General features: G+C 34.0%; 1 protein-coding gene and 1 non-coding gene across 2 annotated transcripts in view; one reads left to right on the top strand and one right to left on the bottom strand.

The window, feature by feature from the left end:
- MIGA1 (mitoguardin 1) overlaps positions 1-16281 on the bottom strand; it is a 76479-nt gene that overhangs the window by 2388 nt on the left and 57810 nt on the right. Inside the window, exons 9-15 of the mRNA XM_063104947.1 lie at positions 9490-9608; positions 9147-9219; positions 8371-8457; positions 7037-7135; positions 4630-4764; positions 2518-2571; positions 974-1090 (exon numbers count right to left, since the gene is read on the bottom strand). Coding sequence (XP_062961017.1) covers positions 974-1090; positions 2518-2571; positions 4630-4764; positions 7037-7135; positions 8371-8457; positions 9147-9219; positions 9490-9608 — 684 coding nt within the window. The remainder of the gene's footprint in view (positions 1-973; positions 1091-2517; positions 2572-4629; positions 4765-7036; positions 7136-8370; positions 8458-9146; positions 9220-9489; positions 9609-16281) is intronic.
- LOC134385309 (U6 spliceosomal RNA) lies at positions 1885-1991 on the top strand. Its single transcript, XR_010024301.1, has one exon. It is a non-coding gene; the product is annotated as a U6 spliceosomal RNA (small nuclear RNA).

Genomic DNA, 16281 nt, shown 5'->3' with positions numbered 1-16281 from the left:
ATAGATTTACTGGATTTTATAGCTAGAGGGGTCATTAGCAATCAACCTGTCAAGTCCCTTCACTTTATAGATGAAGAAAAGGAGGACCAAAGAATAATTTCCCCCAAGTTAGACTGCTCATAAATGACAGATTTAATTCACAGCCCCTATTTTTTCCTCTAAAACATGCACCTTACATTTGGGAGGCCAAGTAAATAAGTCAAAAATCAAGGAGTTCTGAATGACAATAAAATAAACATTTCCTAAACCATTTGCACAAATATTACATTAACTGCACATATACACAATAATTTTTAAAAATGAACAGTAAAGTGAAACATCCAAATATTCAAACATCCAAAACTTCTGAATTCATACTTGATTATGTTTACTTTTATTTGCTCCTTGAAACTTGGCCTAAACTCAAGACTATTAAATAGACTTTCCTCGGCACTTTTCTGGCCAGAAAATTCTGCAACAAGCTGCACCTTGTGCTTCGGCAATCTTAAACTGTTGACATTGGGATACAACTTTAAACTCCCATGTTATTTCTCACAACTTGGATTTTATTATTCATATTATCTTGAACTAGAACTTATTCTATATTACCACATGTGTAATAAAGACATATCCTGTTTGTTTATAAATTTCAAGAGTGCCCATGTATGATGAATAAACCATCTACATTAATTTGATTGTAACATGGCAACACCATGCAAGACCATATATCCATTGCAGAAGGAAATGATAAGGTGAATGGACTTGAGTCTATTCCAGAATAAAACACCAAATCTATAAAATATTGGTCCACTCTAATAATAGTGGTATTTAAAAATGCCACTAATATAATACTGGCATTTAAACACTAAATATAGATGATTTTTATAACTTTACTTTTAAAATAACATTCTTTCTTCTACAAAAGCAAAAACAAAACAAAATAAAACCTTATCCACTTTTTGATTTAGAAAATAATTCAATGACTGGAACATACCTTAAAAAAGCAACATAAATCATAGAGAGAATTTCTAGGACCCAAAAAGCCCCAGGCTAGAACTGGGCTGATGTGCTCACAAATAGCATAAAAATGGGCAAAAAATCCATCTGGGATCTGTTGGAAAATAAAAGAGAATCAAGTTATTTTTACCTTTCTGTATTTGCTTTCCCTAGTAGAAAAACTGAAATTGCTATCTATTATTATAACCAGCTCTTTCTGAAGGCAGACCAAGGGTCAAATATGAGCCACACTATTAAGAAAGTTAATACACTTACAAGTAAGTGTATTTTAGAGTCACAGAATGTTTTACATAGATTTCATATCCTAGCCAATAGTTTCAGATGTGCTGAGAAACATTATTTCTTTCTTTGGCAGCTGGCAGAAACATTATTTCTTAAAAGGCATTTTCAGCTCATAAAAATACATCATAAAAAAAGAAATCATATCAGCATTATAACCAACAATAACAAAAATGCTACAGTACTCCTTAGCCGTATTCAGTTTTAGGATTATTAAGACTACCATGGTATCAGATATTTAAAAGCTCTACTCAATTTCTTAACTGTACAAACTGAAAAGGCCTAAAATGATTTAAAAATAAAATTAAGCACTAAATTATTCTTACTAGAATCCTAAACTTTAGTTAAGGAACCCAGTATTATTTAAGCATTTAATTGTATAATTGCCTCTTCTTATGAAACATTAGTATATATACTTGTGCTTAGGAAACTCTAAGTTTATTAATAACTTTCTGAATTTCCCTTGCTAAATAATAATATCCTGTGGGATTTGTCATATAGCATCAACTGGGGATAACTATGCCTTAAGATTCTGTCTCTTGGAGGAGTTATTTTCTATTTTACAGTCTACAAGACAATCTTCTGAACCTCGATTTCAAAAACATAATAGTGCTTGCTTTGGCCGCACTTATACTAAAATTGGAATGATACAGAGAAGAATAGCATGGCCCCTGTGCAAGGATGACATGCAAATTCATTAAGTGTTCCATATTTTTTTGAAAATCAATGTTGTACCCCACATGTATAACAGATAAATAAATAAGTAAATAAGTAAATAAAAGGAGTATATGGTGACAGCAATGCTTAGTGGGTGACATGGGCTAGAGGGTGTGGAGCATGTAAGCAGGATATAAACTTTGAGACTTTTTCAGTAGGGGTTCCGAATTGAATAAAGCAGCTATTAAAATCAAGTCATTACTTCTCAATTGGATTACATGAAGTGGAATCTACTAAACAATTTTTTTTAAATATCAGAGCTGTTTCCAACCATAAACCTTCTCCCCCTTAGTTGAAATCCCATGTATGCCTCAATACTTGCTATACTGAACTATACAGAATATTAAGGAAGAGGGAGAAGGCATTCAAAAAAGAAGCCAACCCAGTACCAATAAGTCACTCATCTAGTTTGAGGAACAATCCCTCTTATCAGCTGCCATTCCCACATGCAAACTGACTCAGAAGTTTCTTTGACGGGATCCTCAAATTATTTAACAAAGGAGTCCAGGGCATAATGAACTTCACCTTCATCTGTTGCCTTTTCTGTTTCAGAACTGACCAACAACTTGAAGCCACAGCCTAAATATATGCACAGGAGAAAAGCAAGATTTAAATTTCCAGGCATATAAATGATTCCATTTAGAAAAGAGTGATTTTTATTAAAAATTCAAAGTTTATGTGTCTAAAAAGTTGAAAACATTAACTACTAACAAGAACTAGTCCAGGGTCCTTACATTGTTTATGAATATTAATGAAAAGGTATTTCATTTTTATAATTTTTAAAATTAAATACAAAGCCACTGAAGGAAAAAGGCTGAATTCTGGTACCAAGGAGCTAGGTAATTACTATTCAGTTCTCAGTGTTCTTAAATTACATTCCTAAGGAGAGAAAAAGTGAAAATATGTGTATACAGATGTACATATGCAAATAAATTATCTACTGTAATAATGAATGCAAAGTAATATATATTGTTCTTTCAGAATAATACTGCTAGAATATTTGTGGGTACAGCTAACAGTTTTATTCAAGAAAAGAATTAAGAAATACAATCATGATAGGACAAAAGCACCCAGCTGATCATGAAGAAATCTGACCCAATTCTGGCACGACCCAGCTTTGATCAAGGCCACTTTACCAAATCAGTTACAGAAATTAAGAATATGTATTTTTATCATTAAAGCATACTTTAATTGCGGGGGAAAAAATGGATTTATTAAAAATGCTTTAGGGCCGGCCCGTGGCTCACTCGGGAGAGTGCGGTGTTGAGAACACCAAGGCCCCGGGTTCGGATCCCATATAGGGATGGCCGGTTAGCTCGCTGGCTGAGCATGGTGCTGACAACACCAAGTCAAGGGTTAAGATCCCCTTACTGGTCATCTTTTAAAAAAATAATAATAATAAAAATAAAAAAATAAAAATAAAAATGCTTTAAAATTTGTGTTTTTTCCCCATTTTTTAAAATTGTAGTAAAATATATGTAACACAAGGACTGCCATTTTAAGCATTTTTAAACATACAATTGTGTGGAATTAATTACATTCACAATGCTTTATAATCACTACCTCCATCTATTTCCAAAACTTTTTCATTATCTTAAACATAAACTGTACCCATTAAGCAATAACTTATTATTCCTTCCCCTGAGTTTCTGATAAGCTTTAATCTACTTCTGTCTCTGAAATTTTTTTTTTCTTTTTCTTTTTTCTTAACTGACCCATGATAATTGTATATATTTTATGGAGTAGAATGTGATATTTGGGTACATATATATAGCATGCAATGATCACATCTGGGTATTTAGCACATCCGTCTCCTCAAACATTTGTCACCTCTTTGTGTTGTGAACATTCAACATCCTCTCAACTAGCTACTTCAATTGAATTTATACAATAATTTGTTATTGACTGTAGTCTCCCTACATTGCTATAGAACACTAGATCTTATTTTTCCTATTTCTCTACAATTTTGTAGAGAAAAATTGACCACCCTCTCCCTGTCCCCCCTTCCTGCTTTAAAATTTAAAATCAGGAAGTTCCAAAATAATTGTGAAACTGCCAATTAGGACATTTCATAAAGGCATTCAAACTTCATCATGAAACATGATAACCACCCCATCTTATTTGCAGGCACACTTAAAGCCCAACAAAAACCAATTTCAGAGATTTGAATATAAAAAAACAACAGAAACTGAAAACATTCAAAATATAGAATATAGTTTAAACCTGTTTTATTTTTGCACATGCCTATTTTTTTATACTATTTGGGAACATGAATTTTTGTATTTTGTTCTTAAAAATATATGGCTAGAAAGATATAAAATATATAGATATATACTGTCACTCTTTTTTTTTTTTAAACTATAGCTGCTATACTTCAGTTTAGTCATTTGACCTTTCAGTTACAGACAATTTTTTGTTAGGCCTGAACTAGTCTGAAGCCTGAGTTTCTTTAGAGACCTGAAGAAATATTAAAAAAGAATTTCACCTGAAGGTATTATACTATACATGTCTGATCCCAATATCAAACGATGAGCTCAGTTTCCACACATCATTCCACAGGCAAATGTGTATGTAAATTTTATTAGTCTTCTCAGTTCCGACCATTTTTCATCAAATTTAAAGTAAACCACCACTTACGGTTTCTTTGAAGGAAGAGTTGAGCCAGCGATTATTTACTACATTCTGTATGGATGTGGGTGGATTTTCTAAATCTTCAAAGGAATCCATCAATATAAAATCCAGAACAACATCATAAAAATTTAGATTTTTAACCTGCATTAAATTACGAGTTAAAACGAATTATTATTACACGAGCTGGAATAAAATCTGACCCAATGCTTTATAACATCGTGGTTTTTTTGAGTTGACTCAGATTAATCAAAAAAGATTAAAAAGATGAAAAGAGAAAAATATGAAAACTTGCCACCAGAAATTACAATTCACATGGTAGCTCCTCCTTACTAGACCCCATCAAGTGAAATTGACCTTTCCCACCTCTCTATTCCAGGAGTCCTTTGCTTATGCTTCTATTCTAGCATCCACAATGCTCATTCTGCTTTGTCATTTAGTTAGTGGTATATCTGCCAGTCTTCCCCACCAGATCATGAACCTCTTGCTCTTTTATTCATTCATATACATTATATTGTACAGCATGAGATTCTACAGTAAACAAACTAGATGCCTAGAGTCTAGCTGGGAAAATAGACAACAACAAAATAATCCCACAAATATCCAATTACAAACTGTGATAAGCACAGTAAAGGAAAAAGTACATGGAGCTCTGAGAGCTTATGACAGAGATTCTGATCTTAAGCTGGACATCAGAGAGGGCTTCCATCAGGGAGTGAAGAATCCCAGGTACAGGCAATACTTGTCAGAGGCTTTAAGGTAAGAAGGAACATAGTGGTGTTGAACTGAAAGAAATAATTGAAAGAGTTCTGTAGCTCTCTATGTTAGAAAGCACAGGGGAGAGTGGGTAGACAAGAAGGAAGGGCCAGATCCTGTATGGATTTATGGCCCATGTTAAGGATTTTTGATTTTGTTTTCACAGTATTTTGGTGTGGGGGAATGGGCTGGTGATGATGAAAGGGAGATGATTTACATATTTTAAAGATCATTTTGTCAGCAGTGTGGAGAGTGGAATTAAGAAAGGAAAGAGTGACTGCGGGGAGAGGAGGAGTGAGCAGGGAATCAAGGAGTACAAAGACTGCTGAGGTAGTCCAGGGAAAAGACAATAGGTACTTAGGCCAAGATGGGGATGGCAGGAACAGAGAGAAGTTGAAGAAACTGAAAAATATTTAGGGGTTAAAACTGACAAAAATTAGAGATGAATATGATAAAGTGGATGAGGACGAGGGAGGGATGAAGGATGAGTTCCAGGTTTCTGGCCCATGAAACTGAATGGATGCTGATTCTATTCACTGAGTGAAAGAACTGTAGAGGAAAGATTATGCCTCCATGTATTTTTACCTACTGTTTTCTCTGCCTGCAATGCCTTTTAGCTCCTTATAAATTCATTCTGTAGGGCCGAGCCCGTGGCGCAGTTGGTAGAGTGCTGCGCTGGCAGCGCGGCGACGCTCCCGCCGCGGGTTCGGATCCTATATAGGACTGACTGGTGCACTCACTGGCTGAGTGCCGGTCACGAAAAAACGACAAAAAAAGAAAAAAAAAAAAAAAAAAAAAAAAAAAATTCATTCTGTAAGCCTCCATTATGACAAGAAGCTCCAGGCTCATATACTTTTCCCACCCCAGTGATGAAATAAGCCATTCTTCCAAGGAGTCCTACTTATTTAGTGGAGAGTGGTAATTAGAAGCCAAGATCTGTGTGCTGAGAACAATTTCTTTTGAGTTGTTGCTGCTCCCAGACCCTTTCAGTGAACAGAGCTAGGAAGTGTATGTAAGTTTATGTACATGCAAACCTTTGTATCTATATCTATTGTTATATCTATATATATGAGGATACTTCAAAAAGCTTGTGAGAAAATTCATATTATCCTTTCATTCTATTTTTAAACAAACTTTTTGAAGCACCCTCATATGTATATTATAAACTATGGATTCATGCTGACAACTCCAATTTCAATCCTAGTTTTTTATACCTCCCTTCTCTAATAGTGAGAATTTGGCTCTGATTTTTCTCAGTATATTTATTTGTTCAATCCTAAGTATGCAGCCAGTCCGCCCACTGAGCTGCCCCTGTTGTCCCATCTGAAACCATCCTTACATAGGCCACCACTACCGCCTGCTAGGGCCTGCCTTTTGGATGGATGGAAGGAAGGAAGGAAAGAAAAGGAGGGAGGTAGGGAAGAAGCCAACAATGGAAAGGAAAGCTTTTTAAAAAACATTATTTATGACTATTTCCCCAATGTATAAAGACTATGGCTGCTATTGTTCATGACTCTATCAGAAGAATGATGTTGCCTCACCACCACACAATTGGTTTTACTGCCATTTAACAAGGATAAGGAAACAGTGGCCTCAACTCATGTAAATATTATGTGCAAATAACTAAGGGGAATAAATATGATAAAAAATTTGAACTTACCCCTCTAGCAGCAAGTTCCATTTCAGTACTATCCCAGTGATCAGTCTGCTCTAAAAAATAGATCATTTCATCAAAAACATCTTCAAACTTCTTTGGATTCTGCAGAAGAAAATCCATTTTAATCCTAAACTCAACTTTATAACAAGGCTCAAGCCTACCAGGTAAATAAGTTACTCTTCAAGTAAGTCTGTTAGATCTTAATTCTATTAGGTAACTGAATTAAAATACATTTTCAAGATATGCCAAGTTTATTTGGTTTACTATTTTGTTGTTCTAATATTTTTCAGATGCCAAGACTAAGAATGTTAGTAAAATGTCATAAGCAAACTGTTTGCTACTCAAATATGTCTGCCTATTTAGTTAGGTCAGTCCTTAAGATGAAAACTTGGTTATAGTAGATACTATGTGATTCTTTTGATGCAGTTCTGTTCCTTTTGGAAGAAGGGTTTATCTACCATGGGAAGACCAAGAGAGCAACATAAGATTCACAATGAAAATTATAAGTAGTTAATATCACCTTACATTTACTTAGTACTTTATTTTTAATTTGCTTTCCATTTATCATTTATTTAATCATCAAAACAGCCCTCTGAAATAGGGTAACATAAATATAATTCTATTATACAAATGAGGGAATTGAGGTTCAAAGGGATTGGGTTTGAAAACCAGATGTGCAAATGGCTCAAAGGTGGCCTGTGTGCTACTGATGTTTTCTCATCAACTGGATAAACCTTGCATGAAGTGGTTCCTTACAGTCTGAATGAAATTCCTGTCATTGCTTCTGCTTCATTCAGTCCCATGAAGATGAGTTACAGTAAGAGGCAGCTGAATTTGTATTCCAGATTTCTGATATCTACACTATTTCCTATAAGCCTCTTCCTGAACAGGATTGAAGGAGGTAAGATAGGTGGTATTAGTAATAAGAATAGTGGTGGTTATAGTAGCAGATCTAATAATGATGATTCCCACCATGACATCCATAGACTTTGTAGAAAATTGGCAATAATTTATGAGAAACAACTTGGACAAAATGGTGTGGACTTTATACACAGAAAATAACTCAACCCTATTGAGCTGGATTTTACCATTCCATAATGTATATGTACACCAAAACATCATGTTGTACAAAATAAGAATGTACAAAGTTATCTATCAATTTAAAACTTAAAAAAGGAAAAAAGAAAACTCAACCCAAGTAGAAATCGATGCTCCTTGGGTTACTTTTAATATGTGAACCTTTGCAATTATCTACAAAAACATTTTCTTCTATTAAAAATTTAATGTATTTTAATCTTCAGTTCAACAGAAACAAAAACTTGTCAACAAAACTTTACCTTTCGTGCTTTCAGAATTAAAGCCGATAAAATTTTCCTTCCACTCTCAGCAAGGAATATCCTGTTGGCTGTTTCTGAAAGAATTACCTGAAAAAATATCCATTCCAAAACAAAGAAAAAGAGATCAATAATGAATTCGAATGGACATCCAATAGTATAGCACATCTATGCATAAATAATCCTAATACAGTTAATGCATTGCATGTGGTGATATTTCAACAGACAGACCACAGAGAAAGTCCTAATTTACTAAAATAAAAAGACCTCTTGAAACCTATAATCAAGAAAAGATTAAAGGGACATAAATTTGAATTTAAATTCTGTTTAAATATTAGAGAGTCTAAAATAAATTTTATATAGCCCCAAGACATAAGAAAACAAAGATATTTTGTTATTACATGACTTTATCTTTTTTCAGAAAATGAATGATTCATAATTGACTCAAATTTTTTTAAAAACCCAGAATACACACTAATTGATAGTAAGAAAGAGGGTTTTTATTTTAAGTAGCCATTTTTACACACCCACAGCACCAAAAAATATCCTGTTTTGACAGTGTGATGGACCCAGTAAGGCATGGGAGAGGACAATAACAAATGGAGGCAAATGAAGGGCAACAGCAGGGGAAAAAGCAAACTTAGTAGACTTCATATTTGCCATGAGGGATAGGGATAATAAAGAGCAAGGAGCTGTCCTATTTACATGCACTGGACTCTATAGCATGAGGGTGGTGAGGAGCCGGATGAAGGAAGTCACTTAATGTTAAAAAAAAATACCTGAAAAGCCTGTCGAACACAGTGAAGTTTGGCAAGAAAATCACTGTCTCCTAGGCACTCCAACATTTCAGTTCTATGTAATAAACAGGGAAGACAATTGTTAAACTACATTCAAGATCAAGCCTACTACAAATCTGGACTCAAACAAGGCTTAACCTCAGGACCTTAATATAAAACACATGTCTCCTCAATACTACAGAACACGTAAAAACAAATTTTTTTTACTTGGACCTAAAAACATATTTTTCCTAATTCTCATGAACATATCTAATAAAAAATATCACACAAACATGCAACAACACCTTAATATTTTTCATCAACATAAGCAAAACTGAAATGGTACCTTAGTACTCTTGAGTAAATTTTTCCTTCTTCAACTAAATGCATGGCTTCTTCATAAAAAGGACAGTGGCAAAGAGACTCCAGGCTGTAGGCATGCCGTACTTCTCTGTGTTCTGCAAGCTAAGAATACAGTGGGTTAAAACAGACTACACTGACATAAGAGGAAAAACTATAAAAGAAAGTAGGATTTCACTAACATCAAAATATACTAAATTTGACTAACCCATAAAGATCATTCAATAACACTTTACAGGTAATAAGATCTGAATTCATTAAATTTCAAAATTCTGTTGTTAAAAAGAGTAAAACTTTGTAATAGGCTTAGTTCATTTTGAATCCAATTATTTAAATCCATAGGATGCACAGAAAAGCAGTATCTTACAATTCACCAATAAGAATAACTAAAGAGAAAGCATTTAAAAAAAAGATTTTACCATCCAAAGAGTATTTAAAAGTATTATAACTCATGATTGTAAACGAAGCTAGACTTTCTATAAAAACAATGAGATAAGTTCAATTTGGCTACACTAAAGAATTTTTTTTACATGTAGTTTTCATTTATTTGTTTGTTTTTGTTTTTTGGTGGCTGGCCAGTACAGGGATTGAACTTGGTATTATATACAGCTTTGATTAACCTTTGTGTAAGTCATGTGCTTGTGGCTAGCATAACAACTCTAAAAATAGATTTCCAGTCTTCTGAAAATTCATTAAAAAACAACTGCAAACACTATAGAATAGCCAGCTAAGTTTAAAAAGCTCTGGAGAGATTTTACTTTTCAATACCAAGTGATCCATTTATGGTATTCTGTGCTGTCTTCTGGGGTTTTTTTAATAACAGTTTTATTGAGATATAATTCACATATCATAAAATATACCCTTTTAAAGTATATGAGTACAATTCAGTAGTTTTTAGCATATTCACAGGGTTGTGAAACCAGAACATTTTTTTCACCCCAACAAGAAACCCCCTACCCATTAGTAGTCACTCCCAATTCCCCTTTCTCCTTCGTCCCTTTCAGTCTACTTTCAGTATCTATGGAGTTTCCTACCCTTGAAATTTCATATAAATGGAATCAAGCAATATGTAGTCTTTTGTATTTGGCCTCTATCATTTAGCATGATGTTTTCAAGGTTCATCCATGACGTAGCATGTATCTTCACTCTTTCTTACGGCTGAATAAAATTTTACTGTATGGATATACAACATTTTATTTACCTATTCCTCACAACTGATGGACATGTGTGGTGTTTCCACTTTTTGGCTATCGTGAATAAGGCTGCTATGAACATTTGTGTACAAGTTTTTGTGTAAATAAGTGTTTTTATCTGGTAATATACCTAAAAAAGGAAGGTATATGATGGTAACTCTATGTTTTACTTTTGAGGAACTGCCAAACTGTTTTGCAAAGTGGCTGCCCATTGTCCATTACCATCACCAATGCATGAGGATTCAAATTTTTTCTTATCCTTGATAAGAACTATTACTGTCCATCTTTTTGATTATAGCCACCCTAGGGGATGTGAAGTGATTTGCATCTCCAAATGACTAATGATGTTAAACATTCGTTTGCTTATTGGCTGGTCATTTATATATCTTCTTTGGAAAAATATCTATTAAAATCCTTTGCCCATTTTAAAATAGGGTTATTTGTCCATTTACTGTTGAGTTGTAAGAGTTCTTTACATATTCTAAATACATGCTTTTAATCAGATATATAGTTTACAAATATTTTCTCCCATTCTATTATCTTTTCAATTTCTTGCTGTTATCCTTTGAAGCACAAATGTTTTTAGTCTTAATAAAGTTAAATTAATCTATTTCTTTTCCTTTATCTGCTTTATTTTTTACTTCCTGCTTGCATAGAACATCAAGGTCAGCCAGAGGTGAAAGACAAGGGACTTCTAAGGTCTTTCCTGGGCATGTGCACAGCCCTGTACTTCATGTGGCCTTCTAGATCCCAGGAATATGCTGGAGCTTTTCAAAGCCTCCTTTGAACATTTCATTGCCCAGATTTTCCTTCTAAGTTTTTTGGTCAGCCTCTTTTTAGCCCCAACTAGCATGGCCACCCAGACAGCTACAATGGTAAACAACCGTCACTGACTGTTTTCTATAAAGGCACCAGGAACAGGACTTTGTGCACAGAGTGAGCTCTAAGTCAGGTGATATAAAGACAAGTCCTGAGAATCAAATTTTGCAGGGAGCTGCCATACAGGCCAAACAGTGACAATTCTCTAGGAATGGGGTTTATGGGAAGCACCAAGGCCATTAAATTCCTTCCAGTGGCTGCCACGCTGCTGGTTTTCACAGCTACCATAGCTGCAAGACTGCTGATTTTTCAAGACTACAGGGCAGAGGGGAGATAGGAATAGAGTGAATTAAAAATCCATGAAACTCAGTGCTCTTATGGAGATTCAGCCATTTTTCTTGAATAAATGTTCTCTGAATTTTTTCAAGTCTTTCATCAATTTGCAGAGTTCTGAAAATTTTGATTTTGACAATTTTTGCCAGTGTTCTTGTTACTTTTGTGAAGATTTTTGGATAGCTTTACTCCACTATTCCAGAAGTACTTCTCCAGGCTTCAGTTTTGGCACTTTACATGCGGCTGGGATTGTGCTAAATGCTTTAACTTGATTATCTCATTTAATCCTTAAAACAACTCATAAAGTAGGTACTATTGTTATATATGTTTTACAGATGAAGAAACAGAGATTTAGATGCAGGAACTTGCCCCAAGTCCCACAACTAAATGGTAAAGTTTAAAACCTGGCATATTATTCCACAGCTTATACTCTTAAGCACCGAACTATACAGCCTTATGCAAAGAGCTAAGGGATAAGAAGTTTCAGCATCAGCAATATTTAAGATAGTATAAATATGTCTATTAAACCAGAGGCAAAAAAAATTTTTAAGGGCCGAGCCCATGGCGTACTGGGGAGAGTGCAGAGCTGGGAGTGCAGTGACACTCCCGCCGTGGGTTCGGATCCTGTATAGGAATGGCCAGTGCGCTCACTGGCTGAGTGCCAGTCACGAAAAAGACAAAAAAAAAAAAAAATTTTTTTTTAAAAGGTATATGGAGATGACAATGTCTGACATTATACTCCTATAGTCTCTGCTTTAAGTAACATTTCCACTCATATTTTAAGGAACATAGGTTATGCTAAAGACAAAGTCTTTTTTTTTTTTTTTTTTTTTTGGTCGTTTTTTCGTGACCGGCACTCAGCCAGTGAGTGCACTGGTCAGTCCTATATAGGATCCGAACCCGCGGCGGGAGCGTTGCTGCGCTCCCAGCGCAGCACTCTACCAAGTGCGCCACGGGCTCGGCCCTAAAGACAAAGTCTTTTGAGGTTAAAGAAAAAACCTAACAGGTTTTAAAAAGTAACTTAGAATGAAAATTCTTTATAAATAAATAGTTTTAAAATTTTGTACCACTGTCAAAACAAATAGGATCCACGTACTCTTACTAATAGAGAAAAATCCTAAGAAGGAAACCGGGGCTCCAATTAAAGTCTCTATGTAGAATAATTTATTCTAATAAGAAGTGAACAAATACAAAAACGAGAGATTCCAGAGTCAAGTTTTGATTTGTTGGTCTACCTTGCTTATTTGTTGGATTGGCTGAAGTGATCGTTTATATAAGCCTCCTAAAATAGGCTTGCAGCTGTGAAAATATATCATATTTAACTATGATAAACTAACACTATCATCAACTATACTTAAGAGACAATGACATCTCAGAAACATTTATTCAAATCATTAATCTTAAAAATTTTAAAGCAAAAAGCAACTCATTAAAATATTGGTTTAAATTCTCATTTTAGAATACATCTTACAGAACAAATTTTTTGATAAACTTCCCAAAAACTTTTTTAAAGGTTTCAGAAAGGATTAACATTTAACTAGAGCTGAGATGTTACTTCAGAAGCAGAAGTCAATAATACAGTTTAATCCTAGCTATGGAAATATGCAATTTACCATAAAAAAAGGTCCTTTTTTTGCTGGCTAAAACAAAATGTCTATATTTCTAAGTTATTCTTCCCTCAGAGAAACACATTTCAAAAACTCATTTTAATATTTTCAAAAAGAAAAGTAATAGTATATTTGTTTACATGAAAGCATCATCTGGCCGTATTATATGAATATTATTATTATATGAATATTATAATTATATGAATATTTCCCATATTCGCAAGTACCATAAAATGACCATGGAAGAAATCAATCAAGTCAATAACAACAGCAACAACAAAAACAGACAAAATAGATAAATCCAACAGATGAAGCAACCAGGAAAAACAATGTTTTGGGAGCTGAAGATTTCAAACATCCCACATTACTTCTGTTGCCCTCCATAAGGTACAAGAGAAACTGGGCCTTATTTTCCTTTGCTGAATGTGAAGTAGTATTTTTAAAAGCCGTAATCTATTAATTTAGGACCAGGGTCTCTGAACAACCATGAAGGAAATGTCAAGTCCCAAAACTACTATAAGCAGGGTCATGAAATAGGTTAAATTCCATTTTAAAATGGACCATGTTTTCTCATGTTGACATTTTCCTTTCAAATCAATCACCTAAAATTATAAATAGAATTTACAGTTAAAGAAAGCAAACTGTTAACTATCTGTATCCCCTATCTCGCTAATAGAAAAGAAGTAAAAAAGGGAATAAACCTATGATTGCCACCCTCGCAACTGGTCTTCAGTGATTCTTTCATCCTGGTTACTCATACCCATTCTCACACTAAACATGGCTAACCTGTGTAACCAATAGCATATCGGGGAAACGAGAACGTGATTTCTGAGGATAAGTCATAACAGTCATCACTTCCACCTTGCCCTCTCCTGGGGGAAGCCAGGTGCCATGTTGTAAAGATACTCAAATAGTCCTATAGAAAACCTGAGGTGGTGAGAAACTCAGGTCTTCTGCCAATAGAAAGCACCAACTTGCCACTCACGTGAGTGAGTTATCTTGGGAGCAAATCTTCTAGCTCCAGTCAAGCCTTCATAGTTTCACAGAAGAAAAAATTTAAATGACTGATATAGCCCTCCCTTTCCAGATTATGATTATCCTAAATATTTATCTTTGTAACTCTGTATAATATTATTAGTGTATTTTTGGATTGCTGTAAACAAATTCCATCAGGTCAGGGAGGTGGAGCTTTCCATTTAGAGTATGAGTAAATGTATCTGAATTAAAAAAATAAAATTTTATTTTTAAAGAGAAGCCTACAATTTATATATTAAATGCATACGCATGTTGCAGAGTGGTAATTCTAAGAAAAACTGGATCTACTGATACAAAATTGCTTACTCTGCAATATTAGTTTCTACCTATTAAATGACAATCTCTTTAACAGATGGAAGGGTTGGGAGTACAATGTGATGGTATCCTAACATTTAAGACTTTTTAGAACTTGAAAGAAAAACATGCTAGGTGAAAGAAGCCAAACACAAAATATCACGTATCGTATGATTCCATTTATATGAAATGTCCAAAATAATGCAAATCCATAGAGTCAGAATGTAGATTATTGGTTGCATGGGCTGGGAGGTGGGGGATAGGGAGTGACTGCTAACGTGCAGCAGTTTATTTGGGGGGTAATAAAAATGTTCTGGAATTAGAAAGTTGTGCTGACTGCACAACTCTGTCAATATACTAAAAACCACTAACTGTACACTTTAAATGGGTGAATTTTATGGCATGTGAATTATATCTCAATAAAGACATTATAAAAAATTTTTTTTCAGGTGTGGTTCCAAACCAATGTTTGGCAAAGCTTATATAGGAAAATCTTGTTAATCACTTTCACAAATGATTGGCCTAGCTTAGAGAAAAAGCCTGTGCAAGGAATTGTTTTAATCTAAATAGTCAAGAAATCTTTCTGGTAATTCTGAATAAAGCTTTCAAATGATCAAAACCTGATTAACTTATCAGAGTTCTGATCTTAATTTCTTAATAACTTTTTCCATTAAAATGGTTTTCCCTAATTTAAGTGCTTTGCACTTAGTAAATGCAGTTAAAAATAATTTAACAAACATTTCTTATTACATAAAATAATTCATCTTGGAACATTCATATTCTGAGATCATATGTTTATATCCTAGAAGCACTCCTAGGATGTTTCTTGGATACTGAATCCTTCTCTTGTATATTCATGCATTTTCTTTTCCATGAGGATTTTAAAACATTTATTAGACCTTATTAAACAACAAATTTAAAGTGAGTATAATGAACACCTGGCAAAATATTTTTTAAAGTTACATGTTAGAAAGAAACTTTAGAGCAGTTAGGTATATTGTTCCTCACAGCAGGAAAAAAAAGCGAAGTTAATAACAATTCTTCTCCTTACACACCATCTAGGACGTGTCTATGTAACATAAAGATAAACAAACACGTCTGTATCAAATAGTAAAAGGAGAGGAAACAACTTTCACATAGAACAAGTGGATATAGTCTATTGCAAACTTATAAATACAAAACTATTTTTTAGAATATAAACAATTCGGGAGATGATACAGTTAAGTAATAGCTAAAATATGCACATACAGGAAAGTCAGAAGAAGATAAGAGATTATGGATCAGTAAAGCTTTTAAAAACGCAGGATCAAAGTCTAGAGTACAGGGAATTGAGATTCTTAAAGCATTCCACATGAGAGAATAAATTTACACATCAGTTACAGATGCATAATACTATCTATATTTTAAAAAGGCAGATCCTCATACTGGCCAGCTACCAAAAAAAAAAAAAGCATCTAATATCCAAAATCTACCATAAAGATACAAATATTCTTAGAT

Source organism: Cynocephalus volans, chromosome 8 (assembly GCF_027409185.1).
Source record: "Cynocephalus volans isolate mCynVol1 chromosome 8, mCynVol1.pri, whole genome shotgun sequence".
NCBI lineage: Eukaryota > Metazoa > Chordata > Mammalia > Dermoptera > Cynocephalidae > Cynocephalus > Cynocephalus volans.
This window is presented reverse-complemented; position numbering and strand designations above follow the sequence as displayed.